Source organism: Podarcis filfolensis (genome assembly GCF_964270895.1).
Source record: "Podarcis filfolensis genome assembly, chromosome: 5".
Classification (NCBI taxonomy): domain Eukaryota; kingdom Metazoa; phylum Chordata; class Lepidosauria; order Squamata; family Lacertidae; genus Podarcis; species Podarcis filfolensis.
This window is the reverse complement of record NC_139608.1, coordinates 28,324,186-28,347,622: the sequence shown is the minus strand read 5'-3', so window position 1 is coordinate 28,347,622 and position 23,437 is coordinate 28,324,186. Positions and strand designations below refer to the sequence as shown.

The 23,437-nt window shown below is 42.3% G+C and overlaps 1 protein-coding gene across 4 annotated transcripts in view; it reads right to left on the bottom strand.

The window, feature by feature from the left end:
• Positions 1–23,437, bottom strand: part of SPHKAP (SPHK1 interactor, AKAP domain containing) — a 76,263-nt gene that overhangs the window by 2,614 nt on the left and 50,212 nt on the right. For 2 of the 4 annotated variants that reach the window (XM_083613667.1, XM_083613669.1), the window contains exons 4-11: positions 14,124–14,183; positions 13,338–13,472; positions 12,577–12,832; positions 8,507–12,269; positions 7,026–7,208; positions 5,075–5,161; positions 3,513–3,565; positions 3,239–3,423 (exon numbers count right to left, since the gene is read on the bottom strand). In XM_083613667.1, the coding sequence (XP_083469793.1) occupies positions 3,239–3,423; positions 3,513–3,565; positions 5,075–5,161; positions 7,026–7,208; positions 8,507–12,269; positions 12,577–12,832; positions 13,338–13,472; positions 14,124–14,183 (4,722 nt within the window). The remainder of the gene's footprint in view (positions 1–3,238; positions 3,424–3,512; positions 3,566–5,074; positions 5,162–7,025; positions 7,209–8,506; positions 12,270–12,576; positions 12,833–13,337; positions 13,473–14,123; positions 14,184–23,437) is intronic. The other 2 variants (XM_083613668.1, XM_083613670.1) reach the window with 2 other exon arrangements.

Here is a 23,437-nt window from a genome sequence, read left to right as displayed (position 1 = left end):
AATCAAGTGAGGACTTGTGTGTGTGAGAATGATCAGCTCAGTTGGTTAGAGCAGGTTGCTGATAATGCCAACGTTTTCAGGTTCACTCCCCATATGGACAGCTGCATATTCCTGCATTGCTGGGGGTTGGGCTAGATGGCAGGGTCCCTTCCAACTCTATGATCCTGTGACCACAGGCCAATCATGTTTGATCTTTCCTGCCACCTCCACAGCAAAACCTCTGAGTGGAATCAGCTGTCGATCAAAGTGACAAGTAACTAAGAAATGAGAAATCAATTGATACTTAAATGGTTGTATGAAGCAGTCCTGAGGGAAAAGCTTTGGTTTAAGAATAGGAGGCAAGCTATGTTTAGGAATTTACAATGCAAATAGTAAATACGGTGGTTTCTGCACAAAATGTTGCACGGTGGAAGATCCCGTTCAGGTTACAAACTAGCATTGCTCTCCTCCTGGAAACTCCATTCTTCCTCCAATTCTGCCCACCCCCTTGCCTGGCAAACAGTCAGAATTCCATGGTAACTGAGTACACGTCATTCTCATTAGCTGTCTTGGACTCCCCCCAGGAGTTTTTCCCTATTTTTAAAAAAATATTTCTTCCTTTTTAAGAGTGGTGCTTTTTGACTACTTGAGCAATGGCGCACACGCACCTGAACATGAGGGACAGAGGGAATGAGGAGTCTCAAATAAGAGTTCTTTTGTGCTCAGGCTGCCCCAGTGTTGGCAGCATACTTAGAATCTAATCCTCAAATTGTCATGCTTCCTGAGGGGAGAGATGTTATAGACATCTACTCCTCAGGCTCGTTGTGTTGCATTGTTACGTGAAAGAACACCCAATGGCAAACCTAGAGCACCAACTTGAAAATTTCCACTCAGGTAGTGGAGTGAGGTGGTTGAACAATGGGCAGACCAGAGAAATCTGTATTGCACCAGATCATCTGGTCGTATTCCCTACAGAAATGCCTCAAATTAGGCCTGAAGGGGAATGCCGCCACCCTTGTCCTCTCTCCAAGCACGTTGCATTTTCTTTGTAGAAGAGGTCTGTACATGTGATAGCTGGTCCACCAGCATCATCACTGAAGTCCCTTTCTGCCTGCCTGTGGCTACAAGAACTAGAGTTGTGTGTATGTAGTAGTGCACCCGCCCTGTGGAACGCCTTCCCACCAGATGTCAAAGAGAAAAACAACTACCAGACTTTTAGAAGACATCTGAAGGCAGCCCTGTTTAGGGAAGCTTTTAATGTTTGATGGACTATTATATTTTAGTATTTTGTTGGAAGCCGCCCAGAGTGGCTGGGGAAACCCAGCCAGATGGGCGGGGTATAAATAATAAATTATTATTAATTATGATGATGATGATGATTATTATTATTAGTAGTAGAGTACCCATAAATCTTCAAGGGTCCCTCCAAACATTATTTTTTGTTGTGCATTCATGAGGATTTGTGCTCATGATGTTGCCAAGGTAGTTATGCACAATTCTGTTTTAAATATGCTTTGTGCCTACAGACATACTGCTCCATTTCCAATCAGGGCAGGGTCCTGTAACTTCTTGCTGAACTCCTGGAAGTTTTTATACCACAAACGTTCCCGTTTATTTCCTCTCCCACTTTGTTGTGCTGTAATGCAAGAGTGTCCTTCCAGATAACAATGATGCATTGTGGAAGCATCACGGAACAACTAGTAAAGCGGAATGTTATCCTGTATAAATCTGCCACTAATGCAACTCTTACTGTGTTAATGATGTGTTGCAGAATATATGTGCAAAAACATCCTAGTTTGAAGGGGTTCTAAAATGCCCAAAGCTCCTTGTCATTGGAAGTCAAATCTAGAAGGAACAATAATGCATTGATTTTACTGCATACCAATTGTGTGTTGGTGTGTATGTGTGTGTTTTAAAATCTTCCTTTAGATTTCCAAGCAGCTGGGGAAAAATATTATACTGTCTACTTTTGTGCTTTGCTATTATTTGAAACGAAGAGCATCATCACACCACACACCCAGGCCCTTGGTTTGCAAATGGAAATTAGCACTTTCTCTTTTTTTTTACTTTTCACAATCAATATCTGATTAGGCTTCATCACTCCACTTTCAAAACAAGGGAGGAAATATATTGTGCCTCCGTAGCTAGCAGGACAAATTGCCATTTACATGTGGTCTTTTAAACTTAAGCACATATTTTAAAGATGTTCAACCAGGCTTGCTGTTTCCAAGGGCAGACATTCAGGCAGGATGTGTTTCATCGCTTTCTGGGGTGTTTTAGGAATTGGTTAAAGTATTTACAGAGGCATATGGCAAAGCTGACAGCTGTTTCTATAATGGGACACAATTTCGGCAGTTGTTACTGAATGCAGCTTAAATTATTGCTGAAGATTCCCAAATATTTTGCCTTAGAAAATACTAAACAATGCCTCAGCTGTACCTAATACCAACTCTCTCTCTCACACTTTTTTTTTTTAAGATCCAGGGCTTGATTCTATGAGCTCTTGTCCTGACACAGCAGCTCATAGGATCCAAGACAAGACCTTGTGCAGTACCTGCTCCATCCCTGTTGAAGGCAAGAGGGAACTCATATCTATTTAGACAAAACATTTGCATCCCATCTAATTTCACAAGCCAAGATGGCTTAAACTGAAGGTACCCAACATGGTACCCAGATGTCCTTAGATTACATCTTCCATCACCCCTGACCATTGGTCATGCTGGCCAGGGTTTCTGGAGGGCACCACATTGATTGCCCTGCTAAACTCCTGCTATGCATCTCAGTGCTTGGGATACTAGAGCAAGCCTAGTTTACAGGGGCCTCTGTGCCCCACAACTGTGACTGCACAGGTTTTTGCGATACCTTAATGTAGCACAAAGTGGCATTCAAATTATAAGGTCATTCCTGAATGGCTTTTCTGTCACAGGTTTGTATTTCATTCTTCCCACCCAATAGTGAAGCTTAGTGAATGACCTTGGGCCAGTCACTGTCCCTATGCAAACCCCATCTGACAGGGTTGTTGGGAGGATAAACAGGGAGGGGGAGAATATTGCATGTCACCTTGACTTTTGCACAGGCAAAGTGGGATATAAATGCAATAATAATAGATAAAACTACTAGAGGCGGGGCAGTATATTTAAAATGTTACTCTAATACCTATGGCAAGAAAACATGATGGTCTCAGTTCTTCAAATACTGCCTGTCAGTGGGTGCTACCCCACATTTGCCATCATTTTTCTCCTGCAACAGAGAGCCATACCTTTTCAATTCTATTTTCCTGAGATTTCTTAAAATAGATCATGGGGATCCCAAGCTCTGATGCAGCGATCCACTGAAGGGTGGTACGCAATTCTGCGTCAGGGCACTCTGGTTCCAGGTCAAAGTTGATCACCAAGAGATCCTTTTGCCCATTGGCTGTTCCGGTGGATAAGCCAGAAGCGTATTCTGAGGAAAGAATGCCACTGTCATTTTCCCAGTGCTTGCAGGCAAAACAAAACGAGTTCCTACACCCTGTTTTATGACATACAACTTACCTTCTACCTTTTCTGGCATTTTGTTGTGGAATGTGTTTTCACCTACTAATTCGCTTAAGAAACAAAAGGAACAAGAAAAGATTATTGTATATAACTTTGCAACATGGCCTGACATCCATTCATGAAAGCTGAAATGATTTCAGAGAGGGACCTGAGACTCTGCAGTTTGATTTCTACACTTAAAATGAACTTGCTTTTGGGGTACGTGTATCAGCAATTCACACTAAGGGATCTTTTATGTTTTTATCATTTGCTACCAAGGTATCAAACGCAAAGCCCTTTGAAACTCTGAAGTATCCTGTGAAATCTCATTAGTCACAGAGCCTTATAGACAGGAGGTTTAAGCATCAGTACTCAGTTTTAAGGCTATCAAGTTGATATTATTTCAGAAAATGTGTATCTACTCTCCCACTGTATGCACTGTGCTCAGGGTGACTTAAAATAATTTTTAGGAACATTGAGGATCAAAAATTCTGTGGGGATCTTTCCCCCCCCAAAGGAATTCTGGTTCCTTCCCCTTCAAAAATATCTACGCAGCTGTCAATCAAACCTGGAGCAAAACCAATGGGAACCTAAGGGCTGTGTACCCAATCTGGTCAACTCCTGAACCGAACTGGGCCCACTCCAGATTGGCACGAGGCAGCTCCAGATTCTGTCTGAAACTCTGGAAGGCCATTGCCATTGTACCATGAAGCCATAATGGTGCTCTCCAAATGTTAGAGTACAATTTCCATCAGCCCCAGCTTGGGAGTGAACTTGGGACATTCTGCATGCAAATCATGTGCTGTGCCCCTGAACTACCCATAAGAGCCCATGAGGAAGTCTGTCAGACTAGCCTTGCCCAATCCATTGGTCAGAGAAGCAACCTTGCAACCCACTCCCTGCCGGAAGGAATTTTCTGATTCAATAGCTAGTTCCCTGGGGCTGGGTGCCCAAAGGAAAGCATGTTCTGGCCCTGTCCATTAGCTAGAAAACTAAAGGTTGCTGGGCTGTGCATGTGCGTGAGATTTATAGTAATATATATATTACAACCTGTTGTAAATCATTTGAATGAAAGGTGGGGTACAAACCTTGAAAATAAACACACAAATGTGCTGCTCAACCAGGGCCTGTGTTTGCTGTAGGCAGTTGTTTATATCAGAAAGAGATGGCTGCTTGCCGGAGATAGCAATTACTGAATCTGTAACTGAAACTGCTGGCTTCTAACATTTCAGGGGGGAAATTCACACCTTGCGTTTGCAACAGTATATTTAGAGAATGAGGGCAAAGTGCAGCTAATCTGCACTTTGGAGCACACTATGAAATTAAGTGTGAATGTGGTGGCCAACTGGAAAATGTGGACACCACTTTATGGAAATAATTGATCACCACTTAATGGAAATAACCAACTTTGTATTGTAACCATCGCTGATGGGAGTTAAAGCGGCAGCAAGAAAGGAGAGCAGCTGGATGAATAATGGAGGCACAGGAGTCGCTTGGCACATTCTGGATGATGTGAATGGTTTTCAGCTGAAATGGAGCAGCACTTCCCAAGATCAGAGGTCACCTTAGCAGCTACTTACTTAATTGAATGAGAAGATGGCATGTTTTCCTGATAAATTTCCAGGTCCATAATGCCAAGACTGCTAGTGGTACTGCTGTTGCCATTGCTGACGATGCAAAAATTTAAGTATTAATGCCAGTCTGCACCAGCATGCACTTGAAGACATTGTTAAGCAAAGCGGCGGACAGAGCGGCTGCTTTTCTGCTTCTCAGAACAAGGGCACACAGTTCTTGCCTGACTCAGCAATTTGTTACCAGCAACACAAAAGATGGGGAAGTATTTAGTCAAACAATACACAACAGTTACACATCTATTGGTGCCATGAACTGACAGAGAAAGAATCAAGTGTTAAGCTGAGGGTTTGGTAAGGCAAAATGAAGATTTCATTTCAGCTCAGAGCAAAACATGCTATGTAAAGTCTGGTTACATCACTTGATGTATCATCACTTGATGAGTGGCAGAATGTTGTCCTGAAAGTGATGTCAGGGGATGTGAACATTTGGTGGTATTTGAGTCATGATGGCTGCTTCATATATGTGCTAATTATCACTTGATACTGTGTCATCAAGTGGTTGCCATATTATATAAAACCCTAAGACTCATCACAGTGTAGCCAGAGATAATGTTGAGTACACTTATACCTTTAAAGTGCTAAATGGCCTCGACCCTGCAAACCTGAAGGAGTGCCTTCACCCCCATCGTTCAGCCTGGACACTGAGGTCCAGCTCCAAGGGCCTTCTAGTGGATCCCTTACTGCAAGAAGTGAAGTTACAGGGAACCAGGCAAAGGGCTTTCTTGGTAGTAGTGCCCACCCTGTGGAACACCTTCCCATCAGATGTCAAGGAGATAAACAACTATACGACTTTTGGAAGACATCTGAAGGCAGCCCTGTATAGGGAATTTTTTAAATGTTTGATGTCTTGCTATGTTTTAGTAATTTGTCGCCTCTTATTGTCTCCAGCCTCAAACACAAGATTTTTTTAAAAATCAATTTATTGCATTTATATCTAATTTTTTTCTCCAAGGAGCTCAAGGTAACACACGTGGTTCTCTGCCTCCTTATTTAATCCCCACAACAACTAAGAGGTAGGCTAGGCTGAGAGGTAGTGACTGGCCCAAGGTCACATTCATGGCCAAGTAGAGATTTGAACTCTGGTCCCATAAGCCCTACATTGGCACTATAAACAGTACACCACACTGGCTGTGAGTCATATCATGCAAAGACTGAAAACAACAGTGGGATCTCAATAGTGATTTTCAACTCATTTTTTGACTTCTTGGAACAGATGACCTATAGTGAGATCTCAACCAACTAATGACTTTTAGTGGTGGTGAATTTGGCAATTATGTTTAGACTGCAGTGACAGCAGAGATTTAGATTTGAGTAGTCAGAAACACCTGATGAGCAATGAGGCAAATTGCCCAAAGAGAACTGGATTCTCCAGGGCTTTTCTCTCCTTACAGACTGAGTAGTTCTACTGAATCCAGTTTCAAGATCATAACAAATCTATATGGACCTACAGTTCCCATCTTGAAACTGTACTGTTGACTCTAAGAGCTTGCAATGATATGATAATACTTAGATGCTAGGAAAGAAAGAAAGAAGTCCTGCTACAGTAATTTGTCCAGTCCTTAGTTTTCAATCGTGTCCACGCCAATAGAGAATGAGAACTCAGTACAACAGTGTTAGATGTAAATGACCCAGATGGAACTGACAAATGAGCCATGATTGACTCAAATTAGCTTCTCAGATGGTGTTATCCTTGCAGGAACAGGAAGTGATTGCTTAGGGTTGGGTGGCAATTTCTTTCCATGGTTTCCAAATACTTAATGAGGCCTCCTGCAGCACCGTATGAAAGCTAGTCCTCTTTTTGGACACACTCAAGCTACATTCATTCTGAGCCAATGACAATCAAAACGTTTATGCTGGTGATTATACCCCTTGCGGCTCAAAAGGGGCATGTGGTTACCTCATAGATCTCTCGCTGAGTTGCAAATAGCTGCTTGTATCCTCAGGATTGTCCTCGTCATTTGCCAGCTGGCACCAGCTGCTACCTGTGCTTTCGTCACTGCTGCTGGGAGGGACTGGAAACTCTTCCACCGCTTTGGCCTCCTTGGGAGCTTGAGGTTCAGGATCGCTGCGTATAGTTAAGCTGATTGGGGAAAGGAAAGGAAAGATTCTGATAAAGCAAGGAGAAATCTCTTGGGAAATTCTTCCTGCTCCTAAGCACTGTTGTATCGGTCAACCAAATCACTTGGACCATTCTTTATTTTATTTTTTGCAAGTCATGGAACACCACCAGCTAATAGATTTTTATTGCCTTTTTGGATATTAAAGGGGGCACATATATAGAATCTGCTGCCAACAGGGCTGGTAAATTGCAACATGGGGATTGCACTGCTGCATCTTCTGATCCGTTCCCTCCTGGTCCCTGTCACCCATCCTCCTTCTACATCTGTTGTCTGGCAAAATCAAAGTCCAATGTGGTTCAGTGGGCAGAGAAAAGGAGAAGACTAGGGAAGGAACATAGCATAAAGCAGGAACATTATTTCTTGCTGCATGTAGCCGAGCTCATCTTTAGAAGTTCTTCTCTCGGTAACAATGCTTGCCCCTCCAATATCTAATGTGCGGTGGGTGGTGACTGGAGTATTTCCATAGTCTTAAATCTGCGCACAATATGAAACCGAGAGCTCTTTAGCTTTCACAAGTCTGTGTGATTTTGGAGTTCAAAGAAGAAATGTGCAAGGCAGGGCAGCACACCTCAGAATCCACAGCCACCAGCAGCTTATTGGAAAAGGGATAAATTGATAAACTTAATATAAACTACTTAGTAGGGATTGAGTCATAATGGAGGTCCAGATCTAGATCATTTACAATAATAACAGAGTGTCTGCCTAGCCAGATCTTTACAACAGGGGAATGTAACAGATTATTTTGGCAAGGTTGAGGAGTAGAGATTATGCTCCAGATTACAAGCAAAATGGAAGAGCAAAAAAGTATGTTTTGCAACCTGTGCTCACGCACTGGCTAGCTATATGGCCCATCATGGCTTTCCTTACAGTATAATTTTATAATGTCTGATCAGAAATAAGCCCCATTGAGTTCAGTGCTTCCAAATAAGTGCAGGATTCTTGTATTCATGCCTTATAAACATGTGTCATATGTAGCTACAGATTCTGTTATGACATTTAACTTTTTTTGAGTGGGGAGGGAGCATAAGACATAAAATATGCAAATTTGCAAATTAGGGTCCTTAGATTTGAAAAGCGTAATTCAGCTTTAAGGGGTACAGCAGAATAGAGATGGAGGGAGCTGTTGTGTGTGTGTGTGTGTGTGTGTGTGTGTGTGTGTGCGCACGTGCCTACATTTCTGCGTATGGGGAGATGTGTGGTGCTCCACAGGTTTATCAGGCACAGGGCCCCATGCTTTCAATCTGGTTATAAAACTTACCTGCTGTTTGTTGAGGAATCGAGGTGCCTTCCTGAATCTGCTTCCGCACGTTTTTGTTTGCTGAGATACCCCCTTGGTTTCCCAGAGGCCACGTTAACTTCTGCCAATGGTTCTGAGACTTCGTCAAGGTCTTCTCTTTGTTCTGTTTCTATCTGAATTAAAGGCACTTCCCTTAGGCATACAGAACAGCTTGTATGGTTGGTAGGAAAAAATCCAGGGGATGAAGAATGTGGTTTTTTCACATCTAAATCTATTCTGTCTCCTATTGGTTTACAGTTTTTTTGCATCCCTATTGGGACATGGCTGCTGTCTGCTGCGTGATCTCTGTTTGCAGAATCTTGGTGATGGACAATTAAAGTCTTCCCGCTTTCAACAATATTAGCAGCCAGCCTGTTTGCATACTGTTGAACATGCGGTGGGGAGTCGTGAGGATGCTGGTCAAGCTCAGAAATTTCTGCGTCATTTGCTATTATTTTGTTCTTGCACATTAGAGCTTTGATGGAATTCGCCCATGTCTCATGAATCAGCATGTCGGTTGCCTGATCAGTCCTACATCTTTGGTACAGGTAAGAGTCTGATTTGCAAAGCCCTGAAGAGGAAGCTGTGCTGATTGGCTCTACACTTAAAGAATCCCTGTGGCCATTGCGAGAGAAGCCGTCTAATGAATTTGCTTTTATGGGCACATTCACTGTTAGCCTTGAAGCCGAGCTTCTGCTATCGGGCATCGAGGACTGTCTGAAACAAAAAGGTGAGCGTTGGGAAGGAGGTAATAAATTGCTACTCCAGTCCTTGGCACTCCTAGCAGAAGACACATTCTCTCTATTTTCCTTTTCAATTTCCCTCAGCATATATCTATAAAATTCTTCTGTTATACTTTCTGTGCTGGACTGTTTGGATGGGCAACTTGGCCTCACGTTGAGGTGGCCATTTTTCTTGGCAACTTGTTGCATTGCAGAAGTCAAGATGCTATTTGCATTCTTCCCAGCATAGTAGTCAAGTAGTAAATCAAACTCTCGACCTTCATTTTCCATCTGGTTGACCATAAACCTTGAAAACTCGTCTGTAATGCTCTCGCAGCTGGACTGTTTGGAGACAGAGCTGGTCCTGCTTATTGGCTGCCCTAAAGTGTTTGTGAGACCCAAAGTATTTGCAGACCCTTTGGAATCGGAGTCCTCCTCGGGAATGCTTTCACAGCTGGATGCGTTGACTCTGCTCCATCTGTCACAGTGCAGTCTATTTCGAGGGTGGTTTGGGCTTTGCCACGCATTATCAGCCACAGAGAACTCAGCCAAATTCACAATTTTAGCAGCTACTTCATTGGCAAAGCTATTGCATGGATCCAGTGTGTCATCAAGGTTAATGGAATCGTCCACCACCCTGTTCATAAGCCTTTCTTTTAGCTCAGGGTGCTCATCCGTTTTCCTCTTGATCTCACTAAGCCTGGGTGGCCGATGCTTTCTCACAACCGATCCACTGGACTGTGCCTCCTTCTTCCTTTTCATGGTTCGGCATGACAACGCTTGGGGCATCAAATACTCGCCGCCTCTTTTCCACGCGCAGAACCAAGGTTGCTTGCCGTTTGAATTGTCAAGGCAAATGGCAGCAATTTCCGTTGCCATAGAGACCACCGTCTCTGCCAATTCCTCTGCAAAATCTGCTACACAGTATTTATCTGCTGGATGCTTCAACTGTAGCAGAGGTTGGGAAGGCAACAAACCCTGATTACCCAATAAGGGGAGGCTGAGTTGGGCTTCATTGTGCCATGTGTCACCACACACATGCTTTTCATGACTTTCTGTGCTTGGCGCAGTGTTGGAAGATGGATGTTCCTGAATGCCATGTCTGCATTCATTGGCTAGCGTTGTGTCTTCTCTGCCGGTAAACGATCGGAGTTCTTTCTTTGTATGATTGCTGCTACTGGGATGTATGGATTTGTAGCACTCTCTTGCAGTTCTTTTCAAATACCTTTTTTTGGGAGACGTTTTTCCAGAAGGTGAACTATGGGCATTGACCCTAGGTTGTGAAGCTGCACGAGGTGCGGCCGATTCCCGGGTCTCCAGCACAACTTCCTCTTTGACGTCTTTTGTTGTGGGTACAACACCAATGTTAGGGCTAGTGCCACAAAAAGTACTAGAAGGCTTATTATCAGAGTCGTCTGGAGATGGTTGTAATAGATCATTTGTAGACTCCCTTGGTTGGCTTTCCATTACCTGCCAGCTAAGATTATCTTCAGCAAAAGTACTTAAAGACTCAGTGAGCTGTGTGATATCGCTCATTTTCTTACAAGTGAAGTAGAGCACATCAAAAAGCAGCTTATTTGCAGCTGCAATAAAAACGTCTTGAGTACTGAGGTCTATGTTGCTTTCAGGTCGTGTGTTTAGCTGCTTCTTCCTGACCTCTTCCACTGAGTGTCTCAGAATAACATTGGACAAGTTCTGGGCAAGTTCATCAACAATCACTTCCTCCAAATGGGGAACTGAGGGCTTTGTCACAGCCTGGACAATTTTCCCATTTACAGATTCCATAAAGTCGCCTAGGTTTCTGTACGTTTCAGGCTTGGCTAACACTAAGGATGCCTCTTTGAATAATGCTTGTGCAACGCTATTGTTCAGATTCTCCATGCTGCTCCCTACGGCTATGCTACAGTGAAGAGTGATGGCTGCCGACGTCTCTGCAGCAGACAAGAGTCCACCGGAGGCTGCAGGATACTTATCATCTTTCTTGTCACCAAGACCACAAACTGCAACAGCACTCGCTACTTGAGTCATGCCACACAGGGCAGATGGGAATGAGTAATCCACAGGTGGGTTGTTACTGACGCCTTGGGGAGAATTTTCCTCCAACACTTCATTAGAAATTGTTTGAGAGTCCGCGGCTTCCTGTTCTCTTTTGAGCTTCTCTGCGGCATGTGGGCTCGATATGGTACCAAGGACTGTAGCGGCACAGGCCAAAGCCACCTCCAAGGCACTTTGAGTGCCTCCACTGTTGTCTTGCAACCAGTCTGCAGCTTCAAGGGGATGCTCAACATCAGACCAAGGACACAAATTTGGTAAGCTAGATCCAGGCCATTCAGATGTGTTTTCTGCGCCATCTGGACTCTGAACTATGACAATTTTGGGGAGTTTGTTCCATGGCCGCGAAGCCATCGCATCCTGTGCTGCATATGCAGCTGGAGTTAAGGAGCTACCAGCAGAGATGCTGATGGCAGCCTCTTTGGTAAAAGTAGACTGAGACAACCTGATGAACGCGTCTTGCAGGACCGACTCTGCCAAATTTGTAGCAAACTGACCTGCTGTGGCCTGTTCATTTTGCATGGGGGGATTATCTGTTCTTTCATCTCTACAATCCAAGGTGTCTAAACGAATGTCTTGTTCTTCTGCTGCATCATCCAGAGAAATAATTTCCTCCTTGGTTGCTGCGGCCAACAACACGTCTTCCAACACATCCGAATTGTCTGTATCACCTCTGGAAGAGTCTTCCAGATCATCAGTATTAGAGGATGGCTTAGATTTCCCAGCTATACCAGATTTCCAATGCTTATTGGCTTTGTCCACAATTTGCAAAACACTGTCTTCACCCTCACCGTTCAAGTCCTCATCAGACGAGCTTGAAATCCTAGCAGGAGCTGCGCTGTCTTTGTTAATACAATTCGCTTCCAGAGCAAATGGCAACCTGGGATTTTTGCACTGTAAGCTTTCAAGTCCTTTCCCTCCGTGCTTTTTGAACTCTGCTGAGGACTCAGTGACATTCAGTTTTTCCTGACCTGGAAAATGAAAAGCAACATGTTAGCCTTTAGAAAACCAGCCATCGTGTCCTGAAAAGTGGACGTGCCAAAGTAGCATGAAGAGGAAGTGTGCAATCACCATGTATAATGACCACATTTTGCATCTCGCGAGCAATGGTATTTAACGGCACGAGGGATTTTGGATCTTCCTCTAATTTCATTGCTTTCAAGCGGCAATTAAATGTATGCACCAATTAACACCGAGTGCTATTTACATGAGCACAAGCCCTTATGTATTTGACTGCACAGACTGTGGCAGATTCACTTTCAGCCAGCTAGATTTTACCGTTTTTATATTCATCGCCCTCACTCTCATCTTCAAAGTGTTCGGAAGCTGTAAGAAAATCTTCTTCTATTGAGGACACAGAGCAGTTAGTGTCGTCCTCAGGCTTTAAGATGCTGGCCTCGATGTGCAGCTGCTTCTCCTGCACAAGCTCCAGCCCAATCAGAAACTTGTTTATTTCAAAGATGATGCAGTTTGCGCTGTTCTTTCTGTTTCCTCTTGCACACTGAACCAGACAGACATCTGCCAGCCAAGAACACTGGAGGGAGAAGAACAACAACACCCAAATTCCAGTGATGCAATTAAATGGAAAAGAAATAACTTTTTATCAAAATCTTTTCGTTTTCTCCTAGCTATGCTCCACAACAAAACATCACCACCAGCACCAACAACATTTATAGGTTGTAATGCAATGGACGCAATGGACTCCCATGCACATAAAGGAGCTTTCTCTTCCTTATCTGTCTCCTCAGCATCAGCTCTGGAGGGTTAGGAAATAATAAAACAATATAATTATTAAGTTTGTATGTGTGAGGGTCTGTGGAAAAGTTTTGTTTTTGTGTTCTCTAATATCCATTTTTTTTCAAAGTAAACGAATCTAAATGCGTATTTGTATTTTTTCCCCCAAAGACGCCCATGCTCTTTTTATACACGAGTGTCTCTGTACGCTAGCTAGCTAGAATGCATCCTCCCGTATTTCTGGCATTTTCCCTTTAGCATCCAACCACTGGAGGCATTCCCAAAGACTGATTGAACGTCCGTACCTGGGGTACTTCAAAACCAGCCTGAAGGCTCCCTGAAGTCAATCCACTCAGCAGGATGATTTCATTCTCTTTGGGAGGCTGTACATTCATAGAGCTGATAAGCTTTGGGAGATTTGGAGAGATACCGATCAACCTCTGAAGCACAAGAAACACGAGCATGAGAGGCGAACCACACTTCTCTATCTAGCCATGCTATCAAACATGAAAGAAAAAGCAGTCACTGGCACCGCCTTGAAAGTGCCATTCACATTGACAGTAGGAGCCCTTATGAAACCGAAGTTGCCAGACAAGTAGATGAATACAGGGCACAGAACCCTGGATAGGCATCTGGCCCCTTCACTCCTTGGCTTCTGTGTTCTAGTTTACATTAAAATAATAAGCTTTCTTCACAAAGATGCACCCCCCATCCATTTGTAGAGTGCCCATGTTTCCTGCTTAACAAAGGACAGTGTCTATTTTAAGGTGTCTCCTCTCTGAGGACAGTCAAGTCCAAGTCTGATTTAAAGGTGACAAACCATAAAAAGGAGAGCAGGAGCTTAGAAATTGCCCACCATCAAGAGTTAGAAGATTGAGCAGGCTCACAGGCCACCTGGTATGCTCCCACTATGGTGAGACGCATTGTATTTCTATTTGAATTGCAGTAAATATACATGGCAGTTTCAAAGCAGGGTTTCTATTCCCCCTCTCAGAGGTGGGTAGCGGTTGAGACATCTCTTCGTCTTTCCTGTGAGTAGCAAGAGCTACTTCTGTATTTGCACACACTGTGTGTATTAGCAGAGCACTTGCCTGTTTCATTAGTTCATCACTGCAGTTACCTTCATGCGCGTCCAGATTCACAAAGCAAACCTGCAATTGGAGAGGAAGAAAGGAAGGAAAAGAGCAGATAAGATTCTGAAACTCACACAGAAGTATCTAGGAAACTATTCAGAAATAAAGCCAAGGTTATTTTTTTCCTAAACAATTTGTGCAACGTATCAGCTTCTGCCATGAAAGAGAGGATTGTCAAAGGTAAGTGGTTCATCTCTTGGGAGAATCACACTGGAAAGAAATAAACTGGAACATAGAAAACCAAATTAGTTTTATTTGTTTACATTGTCCAGTGAGCTGTGCCTTTCCTAGGATATTCTAACACACACACACCCCATCCTCCCCTTACGAAAAACCCAGAAAGCACTCCTTGGATACTGAGCATGCTCAGTTCTCATTGTGCTGTACTTTCTTGGGAAGGGGCTTCCCATAATAAGCATGCTAAAGCCGGCCAGTTTATGGCTCACTGCTTTCTTCTTTCACCCTCCTACCATCTGATGGTGCATCTTATAATAATTGCAGATTTCCTCAGTCTCTTTAGAAATAAATATTGCAGTGTTTCTAACGGGAGCTCTTTTTTTTCTTGTTTCTTTCAGAATTTGGAAAGTCAATGATGCTTATACTTCCCCTTAAGGGTGTCCTTATTCTCCTTTGCAGGAGAATAATTAAGCTTGTTCTAAAAGAGCAAATTACACAGAGAGCTGGAAACACAACTTCAAAATGCTTACAGTGGAAAAAAAATCACTTTAGAAAACACATAAAATGGAGAAAGGGAAAGAGTTTTGTACTTCTACACCTAAACCCTCCTCCCATTATCCTTCCTTAGCAATACACTGAATGACATTTTTGGATGGCCATCTGTCATAGATGCCTTAGTTGAGATTCTTGGAATGCAAGGGGTTGGACTAGATGACCCTCTGAGTTCCTTCCAACTCTACAATTCTATGAAATACCACAAATGAAAAAGAAGTATGTATAGTCTTGGGTGTTTGGGAGCAGCTAATTACTTGGTGCATATGATAAACATTTTTATTTCAGCAAGCCTACCCAAACATGTAGAATGTGGAATGCTGTGGGTTATAATTTGGCTTTTAACTTACCCCTGGTTTTTTTTAAAGGTTTAAAATAGTTGTTTTTAGTCTTTTTTAAAAAAATACTGATGATTTCATTGTTTTACTCTTTTTGTAAACAGCTTTCAGGGTTGGTTGGTTGGTTATAAAACAAAAAATCATCAAGCCGGATGTATATTTTATGAAATATTAACCAGATCCCATGTTTTAGCCTCATAAGCATGGTTTATAGTTAGGCAAAGACAATTTACCAACTCTGCAGCAAACAATGAGGCAATCTTACTTGCCACATGCTGTTTAAAGACACAAAATAGCTCCTTAGAGGAGTGAAGCAGAACTTTCCCTGTCTCTCTGTCATCATTGCACTGGGCAAATGTTGGCCAAGCCGATGTGCTGCATCAGAGCAAGTCACTTTACCTCAAACAGGCGAGGCTCCTTTGTGTTGCACAGGACAATCTAGTAGCCTGTTTGCCCTTGGGAGAAAGTTCTGTATCTGCTGAGAGCTGTTTATAGGCAGCAGCCTTGAAGATGTATGGGCTGCTGGATCATCCAATACAAAGCTCAGAAGAGACCTAAGCTTGAGTCAAAGCGATGGTATACACTGCCACAGCCACAGCCACAACTCACCTGGCACAATGGTAGGTAAGAAAAGAATTTGTTTATCTGTTTTCCAAATTTATATTCTGACTTTCTAAACACGCGGACAAATATACCTCAACTCAAGGCAGTTGACGGCATGCATATTATGAAAACAATAAGCTAAACGCATGAATAATCTATTAAGATGCTAAAAGTAGACAAACAACAGAGAGAAAGGCAGCAAATAATAAGTCCTGAAAAATCCCCGCTGAAAAGGAAAAGCATTGACTACCAGCTGAAAGGAGAGCAGCAAAGGGTTGTGGACAATTTCTTTTGGAAGGGTGTTCTATTGCCTTGGCAGCACCAGAAAAGTTCCTGCCCACTATCCCCAACAACCATGTATGCTTAGCTGTTATAGAGAGTCACTCCACAACTTGGTTTGCACACACACACACTCACACATGGAAACCCTAATCAGGCACAGGGATCCTGTGGCCCTACAGATGCCATTGGACTACAGTTCCCATCAGCCCTAGCCAGTATGGCTGATGGTCAGGGATGATGGAAGTTGTAGTCCTACCAACACCCAGAGAGTTCAAAGTTCCCTGTCCTTGTCCCTGGTCCTGAAAGCATAGTTACTCATATTTTGCAATACAGTGGTACCTCGGGTTACATACGCTTCAGGTTACAAACTCTGCTAACCCAGAAAAATTGCTTCAGGTTAAGAACTTTGCTTCAGGATGAGAACAGAAATTGTGCTCCGGCAGCGCGGCAACAGCAGGAGGCCCCATTAGCTAAAGTGGTGCTTCAGGTTAAGAACAGTTTCAGGTTAAGTACGGACCTCCAGAACGAATTAAGTACTTAACCCGAGGTACCACTGTACTAACAAAAAAGCAAAACTAAAGGGAAGAGTTACTTTGCAGTGCCTTGCCGCATCAAAAATGATTGGAACAATTAGAATACCAGCTGACAGAACATTGCTAATGATGCTAGAACATGACACAGGACCATAGCCTTGTATGGTGGGAAAGGATCTGAAAGTCAGTTCACCCAATACCTTTCAGTGAGGCAGGACATTCCACAGCAAAATGGTGTTAAGAGATTATCATATACAACAAAAGAATAAACCAATGATCAGGCAGATCACAGCATGCTAATGAGGAAGCTACAGGAACTTCAAGGGGAGGGGCTTCTGCAGGGCAATGAAAAAGATGCAAGCCATTCACAATGCAGCAATGGCAACAATTTGTTGCATATTGGGTTTTGCATTAACCTAGTACTGACTCAAGCCTGTGTAATATGTAACTTATCACATGCACAAAACATGGCCATCTGCATAACAGGTTGCATAGCAGATGGCCAGATTCAACCCTCCTAAGAGGAATCAAGAAAGGGCAACCCCCCCAAAAAAACCCTTATATTTCTTTTTAAAAGCTTATTCCCCATCCCACCTCACCCAGCCTTAGTTATGTAACTTTTTGGGATAAACAACACAACATTCCCTTTAAATATACTAAAATATGAGTCAAGTTGGATGGTGCACATCACTGTAACCGTGAGGCTTTACGCTAGGCTAACTTCCAGGAAGTGCTGCTTGTTAGAAATGTAAATGTCAAAGCTATAAAGATACCCCTCAGCTATAAAACACAGCTCTATTTACAACGTGTACTGGACTCGGTACTAAATGAATTGTTCATAAGGACATCCTCTTTTATGGGCTTTTAAAAAGTCTGTTCTCTGTTACTGCTAATCTGTGAAAAACATGCACATGTGACAATTCCAAGGAAACAGTGCAGTGAGCTGTTGGTGAAACAATTAAACTGCTATTAAATAATGGTCCTTTCCAGTATAGATATATATATATATCCATTTTAAACACTTTTAACCCATGGTGCCTTTTAACCTGCGGTAATTTTTAGCAGATTGGTTTGAAATTTGGGACACTGACCAATCTCATCAGGTAAATCATGTATACAAAGTTTCGTGTTATTAACTCAACAGGTGGCACTTTCATAAGCAACAGACTTTTGGGGCTTAAAACAGTAGAACCTTGTTATTTGTTACTCATGTTAACTCAAGGTGTGCCTCCTCTTCATATACTTCTTTGTAAAGATAGATGCATGCTACGGATGAAGCTGTAGAGGTTACATGTGCACCAAAGCTTTGGTCTGCTCTGGTCTGGAAGATCCACTAGTTTGAAAAAGAGATTATAAGTTTCTGTCTTTATATTGGCTCTATATTCAGTTCTACATTTAATCAGTTTGTGTTCAGAACAAATAAGGAAGTCTGCTGATTTTGCTTTCATTTCAGTAACTGCACCAGCTAGTCTGCTCTAAAAGAACATTTCCCTGGATTGGGGACATTATGTTCTTATTTCATTAGATACTGTATCCCTGATCATGTGGGTAGGTTGGAGCTAAATGGAAACAACCTGCTTCCAAAATTCACAAGCAGGAAATTAGGGTGATGGTAGTGGTCTAACAATTTCAGGAGCAAGGGCACTGATGATGATGATGATGATGATGATAATGATGATGATGATGTTACTTGCTATTTGAAAACTTTGTTGTTGTTGTAGCTGCAGCAGGACTTCTTTAATGCTGTAAGCATTAATCAGGCTAAGTCGAGCACTTTGAACACTCTGAAATACTATATAAATGTGAAGCATAATTATGTATGCTTCATTATGTCCCAGGGAAAACATAAATTCGTTTCTTGTTTTCTCATCTGGTTTGTTAATCTAGTAAATGCACTGTATGCACACCTAAAACGATATTGAATCAGATACATGAAATTGTGCATTGAAGTGTATTTGTGTACCCATTTCAGCCAATGATCTCCGGTATAAAAGGACAGAAATAGATTCTGTCCTTTTATACTGGAGATCATTGGCTGATGACAGCTATAAAGGCTGCTCCAGTGGATGATAGATCCTGTTGAGAGGTTGCTAACCTATAGTTACTCAGCAGGCCACATTTAAGTGCTTTTCTCTGCTTTTTCTCCTTGCCCTCCCTGTTCAAAGTTGTGCCAAGGTACTACTGAATTCTAGAAGTCCTGTTTATGTGATAATCTAGAAGTGGGTAACCAAATTACAAATTAAAACCTAATGTTTTCTGTGTGCCAAAATCCAGGCTGACTGCAATGCTGGTTCAAAGGTTAAGAAGTGTTAAAAACTCAGAGCAAATGACTTAGAGACCATGGATTTCACCATGGCTGAAATAAGTCCTATTTCAGGTATTCAGAAGGAAAGCAAAGGTCCAAGACACTTAAATTTCTGCTTATGTTGCTTCTTTGTAACATTTTGAACCAAATCTTAGTTTATGGAAAGCTGAAAGGCAAAGCTCCAGGATCTAGAATGCCACTAAAGATAGAATACAGTGGTACCTCGGGTTAAGTATTTAATTCTTTCCGGAGGTCTGTACTTAACCTGAAACTGTTCTTAACCTGAAGCACCACTTTAGCTAATGGGGCCTCCTGCTGCTGCCGCGCCGCTGGAGCACGATTTCTGTTCTCATCCTGAAGCAAAGTTCTTAACCCGAAGCACTATTTCTGGGTTAGCGGAGTCTGTAACCTGAAGCGTATGTAACCTGAAGCATATGTAACCTGAAGCGTATGTAACCCGAGGTACCACTGTAATTTATTCACGTTATCTGTGTTTTACCTCCTAAAATATTGATATCTGAATTGCTGGATACGTATTTCTATTCAGTGCAAGAAGAAACAGCAAAAAGTTTACTGCCAGCAATAAATTTGGTTGCAATATCACATATTTCTCAATTTGCTGCTTAAATAGTATGCAACATGGATTTAACTGTTCAAATTAGTGCAGGGAAGGACTTTCTGAAGATGTCATGGTTTCTTTTAACAGTGGTATTGAGACTTCTCTAGTCCCTCAAGGCTGAGGTTCGGATTCCGAATTAAAACATACATCTACTGATAATTTCACTTCTATACTACCCTGAAATATACTGCAATGGTAATTACTGAAATTGGTATCTTGTAAACAGAAATAGAATTAAAAATTTAGGGTGCAATCCTAACCCCACTTACCTTGGAGTAAGCCTAATTGAATTCAATAGGACTTACTTCTGAGTAAACACAGTTAGGACTGCAGTTTTATAGACACAGGGAAATGTGGACTGCCTATTTGACAAATGAATTCCTCAGAAAGGTGGGTAGTGCTAGACATGGAGCTTTGCAGTGGGGAAAAGGAAGGTTTAAGTTGGAGAAGAGTCTAGGGCTTTCTCCCACCCATCCCCCCATGGTTCAAATCACCCCCAGCTCCTGCTATAGTACTATAGCATCACACAGTTCTAATGGAGACAGAGGTCTGCATCAGTCATGCCTAGTTAGCCCAGCCTTTGCTGACCCGGTACCCTCCCAGCCAGCTGATGCCCAGTCCTCCAAAACAGTTGGGGGGCACCAAGGTGGCAGAGCCAAATGATGGTGTGCTCACATTGACTGGTACCATGTTACTTTCCTTTGTACCACATCCAGCTAAGCGGAGCGTTCGCCAACTCATTTTCATATCTCAATTCTGTCGGTTCAGATTGGAAGCAAATTGAATTCATTTGGATACATGGTAGGGGGAGATCACAGCACGATTTTATACTTTAAGGGGGGTGAGGGAAGATGGCTTAAAATAAGAATGATTTCCCAACAGTATCATAACTGAATACTGAGCTTCTTAAAATCATTGCTCCCTTGAGCTCCTTCAGCGTCTGGGCAAACATCTTTTGCAGAAGCTGGAGTCAGCTAAAGGCTAGAAATGAAAATGTTGTTTTGCATTATTTTCCTTTTGGGGAAAGCAAAATCCAACCCCAGAAATCACTCAAGAAAGGCAGAGGGCCAAGTGTTATCAAATTTAGTTTCCAGTGTTTCATTTCCGAAAATGAAGCACAGTTCTTATTTCTGATGTCTCTTAGGATGATGCAAAATGGTGTTTTCAGCAAATTGCTATACTGAAGCCATCTGCTCCCCTAGCCTATAGAACAGCCCCCAATCATTTTGATGGGCATCAAAGTGTTGAGCCACAGACCTGTCAAGTAAAATGAATTGCATTTATGATTTATTGAAATTCATAGGGAAAAGGCAAGAGAGCAGATGTGTGCAGGATCTGCAGTCTTTGATAAATCTTGGCTGTGTAGTGCCTTGATAATTGACACCAAGCCTCCACTTGCCAGATTGCCAGAAGTTAAGTACCACATGCCCTGTGCCAAGCCCCTTTCCTACCTAGGATGCCAGATGCCAAATCTCCTCTCGCTGGTTCTCAAAAACACAAACATGGTCTATTATGTTGTGCTGAGCCTTGGAGTGTTTGATGAGGGTAGATGAGTCAGACTCCATTTGGTTCCCTAAGGATGATGACATGACCAGATGCAGGTCAATTCAATTACAAGATGCCTTTAGTGGGTTCAGGCTACTTACTAGGCACACAAAGTCTCCCTAGTTCCAGCACTGGGGAATAAAAGAGACTGAAATGAGGACCAGTCTCTCATACAGCTGGGCTCCTGGAAGAAGCCACGGCTTCCTGGTTGCAGAAACAACAGGATAGCTGTTTCACTGCTCTTTGGCTCTCCTTTCTTTCTCTCTCCTCTCATTACAATTCTCCTCTGCTTCCTCGCACTGTCTGCATCTATGCCTGTTCCTGCATTGTCCATTAGACTGATGAGCCAAATCACAGCTTCCTCTTCTCTTCTTCAGAGTTCTCTTTTTAAAATTTCATCTTTTGACAATTATTACTGATAATCAACAAAACTCTATTCCAGAAAAAAATTAATATTTCACATCCTAATAATTTGCAAGTAAATGTAAATTAACAGAATATATTTCTTCTAAGAGAATTCTAAACCTACTTGGATTTGTTTTTGCAGGTGGTTAAATATTTTCTTGACAATATGATTTATTTATCGCTCCCCACAACTGATTTCTATATTCACTTGCCATTATTGCTCTTAAACACCGTTATTTTTGCCATTAGAGCCAAATACCAAACTTTATTAAGCCATTTTTTTCCAGGGAGGGAGTAATGCAACTTGTGATGCTATTTTGAGCCAATGCCATCTTTGCAGCTGTTAACAAATAGGAGGAAAGTTACTTATGTTCTTTTTTAGGACAGGTGACATGTAGTTTAGAAATATCAATACTGGATCCAAGAAAACTTCCCATTTTGTTATTATTCTATTAACCACCTTCCAGTATTTTTGTACAAAGCTACCTGTCCATCACATATGTTAATATGTTCCATTCTCCTTTTTGCACCTCCAACTTGTTTGTGAATGATTTATTTATCGCTCCAGTAAATTACAGAAGTTAAATACCGCTGTGCCATAACTCTGCACCAATTTTTTTCTTACATCTGTATTCAGTGAAAAATTATGTTTCCCCCTATAATTTAAATCCCATGTTTATGCTACTTCCTGTGTCCTTTCCATGTTTACAATCATATTTTAACAACAGATGATGTATTTAATATAACTGACGTCTGGATTTTTTATGAGTTACCTGGAAAGAGGGTCTGAGTGTTAAACCACTATGAAAATCATAGCCCAATGCGGAGAAAAGGGGTATCCGGCTTTGAGCACACTTAAAAATCTACAGTTCCCAGGCAAAGGCAAAGATTGTTCTCTCAGGATGCTAATGTCATCTGAGTTGTCCTTTTAAAGATTTCTCATCTCCTTGGTTTGTGATTAGTGCTGTGGATTTTTTAAACTGGCTGCGAATTTATGTATGTTACTAATTTTAAGCTCTTGGCAACTGTTTTTTATTTTTTACTTTATTATGCCTATTATATCTTTTATTATCTTTTTCCATTGTGAGCCACCTTGAAACATCTGTAAATAAAACAGAATATGAATCTTTGTACATAAAAAAATAAACAAATAAGAAAATGTAAAGGACATAGGTTTGACTAAGGCCATCTACTGAATGCATATGTTGTGGCAAATCTTCTCATCTGATGTTTAAGTAACCCTCAGTAATGTGGAAAGCCACCCAAAATGTTGCTTGCCTGTAGTCTCACAAACTTAATGGAGCTTACTGCTAGGTAAACATGAACAGGACCGCAGCCTTGTTGAGTTGTCTTTGCTTCTCTTGTCTTACCTTTGGTTTCCCATTGACTCTGATCCTAGCTTTCAGCTGCAGGAACCTGCTTTTGCAAAGACTTCCCCACAGTGGCGTAGCGTGGGGGTGCAGGGGGGGCCGGCCGCACCGGCCGCAACATCTGGGGGTTAGGGTTAGGGGGCGCAAATCCACAGATTAGGGGGCACAAATCCACGGGTTAGGGGGCGCAAATTACTTGCCTTGCCCCGGGTGCTGACAACCCACGCTACGCCACTGCTTCCCCACTTAAAGGGAACACTGAACTTTCAGAAAGGCGCTGTCTCCAATCCAGAACAGGACAAATTTGCATTTAAACCCAACAGTCCAAAGTGAAAACTGGGAAGCAGGAAGACAGGCTTTTCTTAACCTGCCGTGTGCAAGTTCCAAAGGTGAAGGTTAGCATACGGGGGTTATGGCTTTTACTGCAGTCTATTTATATCATTGCTTCCTGGCAGATGGAACTGTAACCTTGAGTTACAGGAAGACAAGGCAGGAAGAGAAGGCAGGAAGTCTGTCACAAAAGTAGCTTCATAGTCTTTCCTT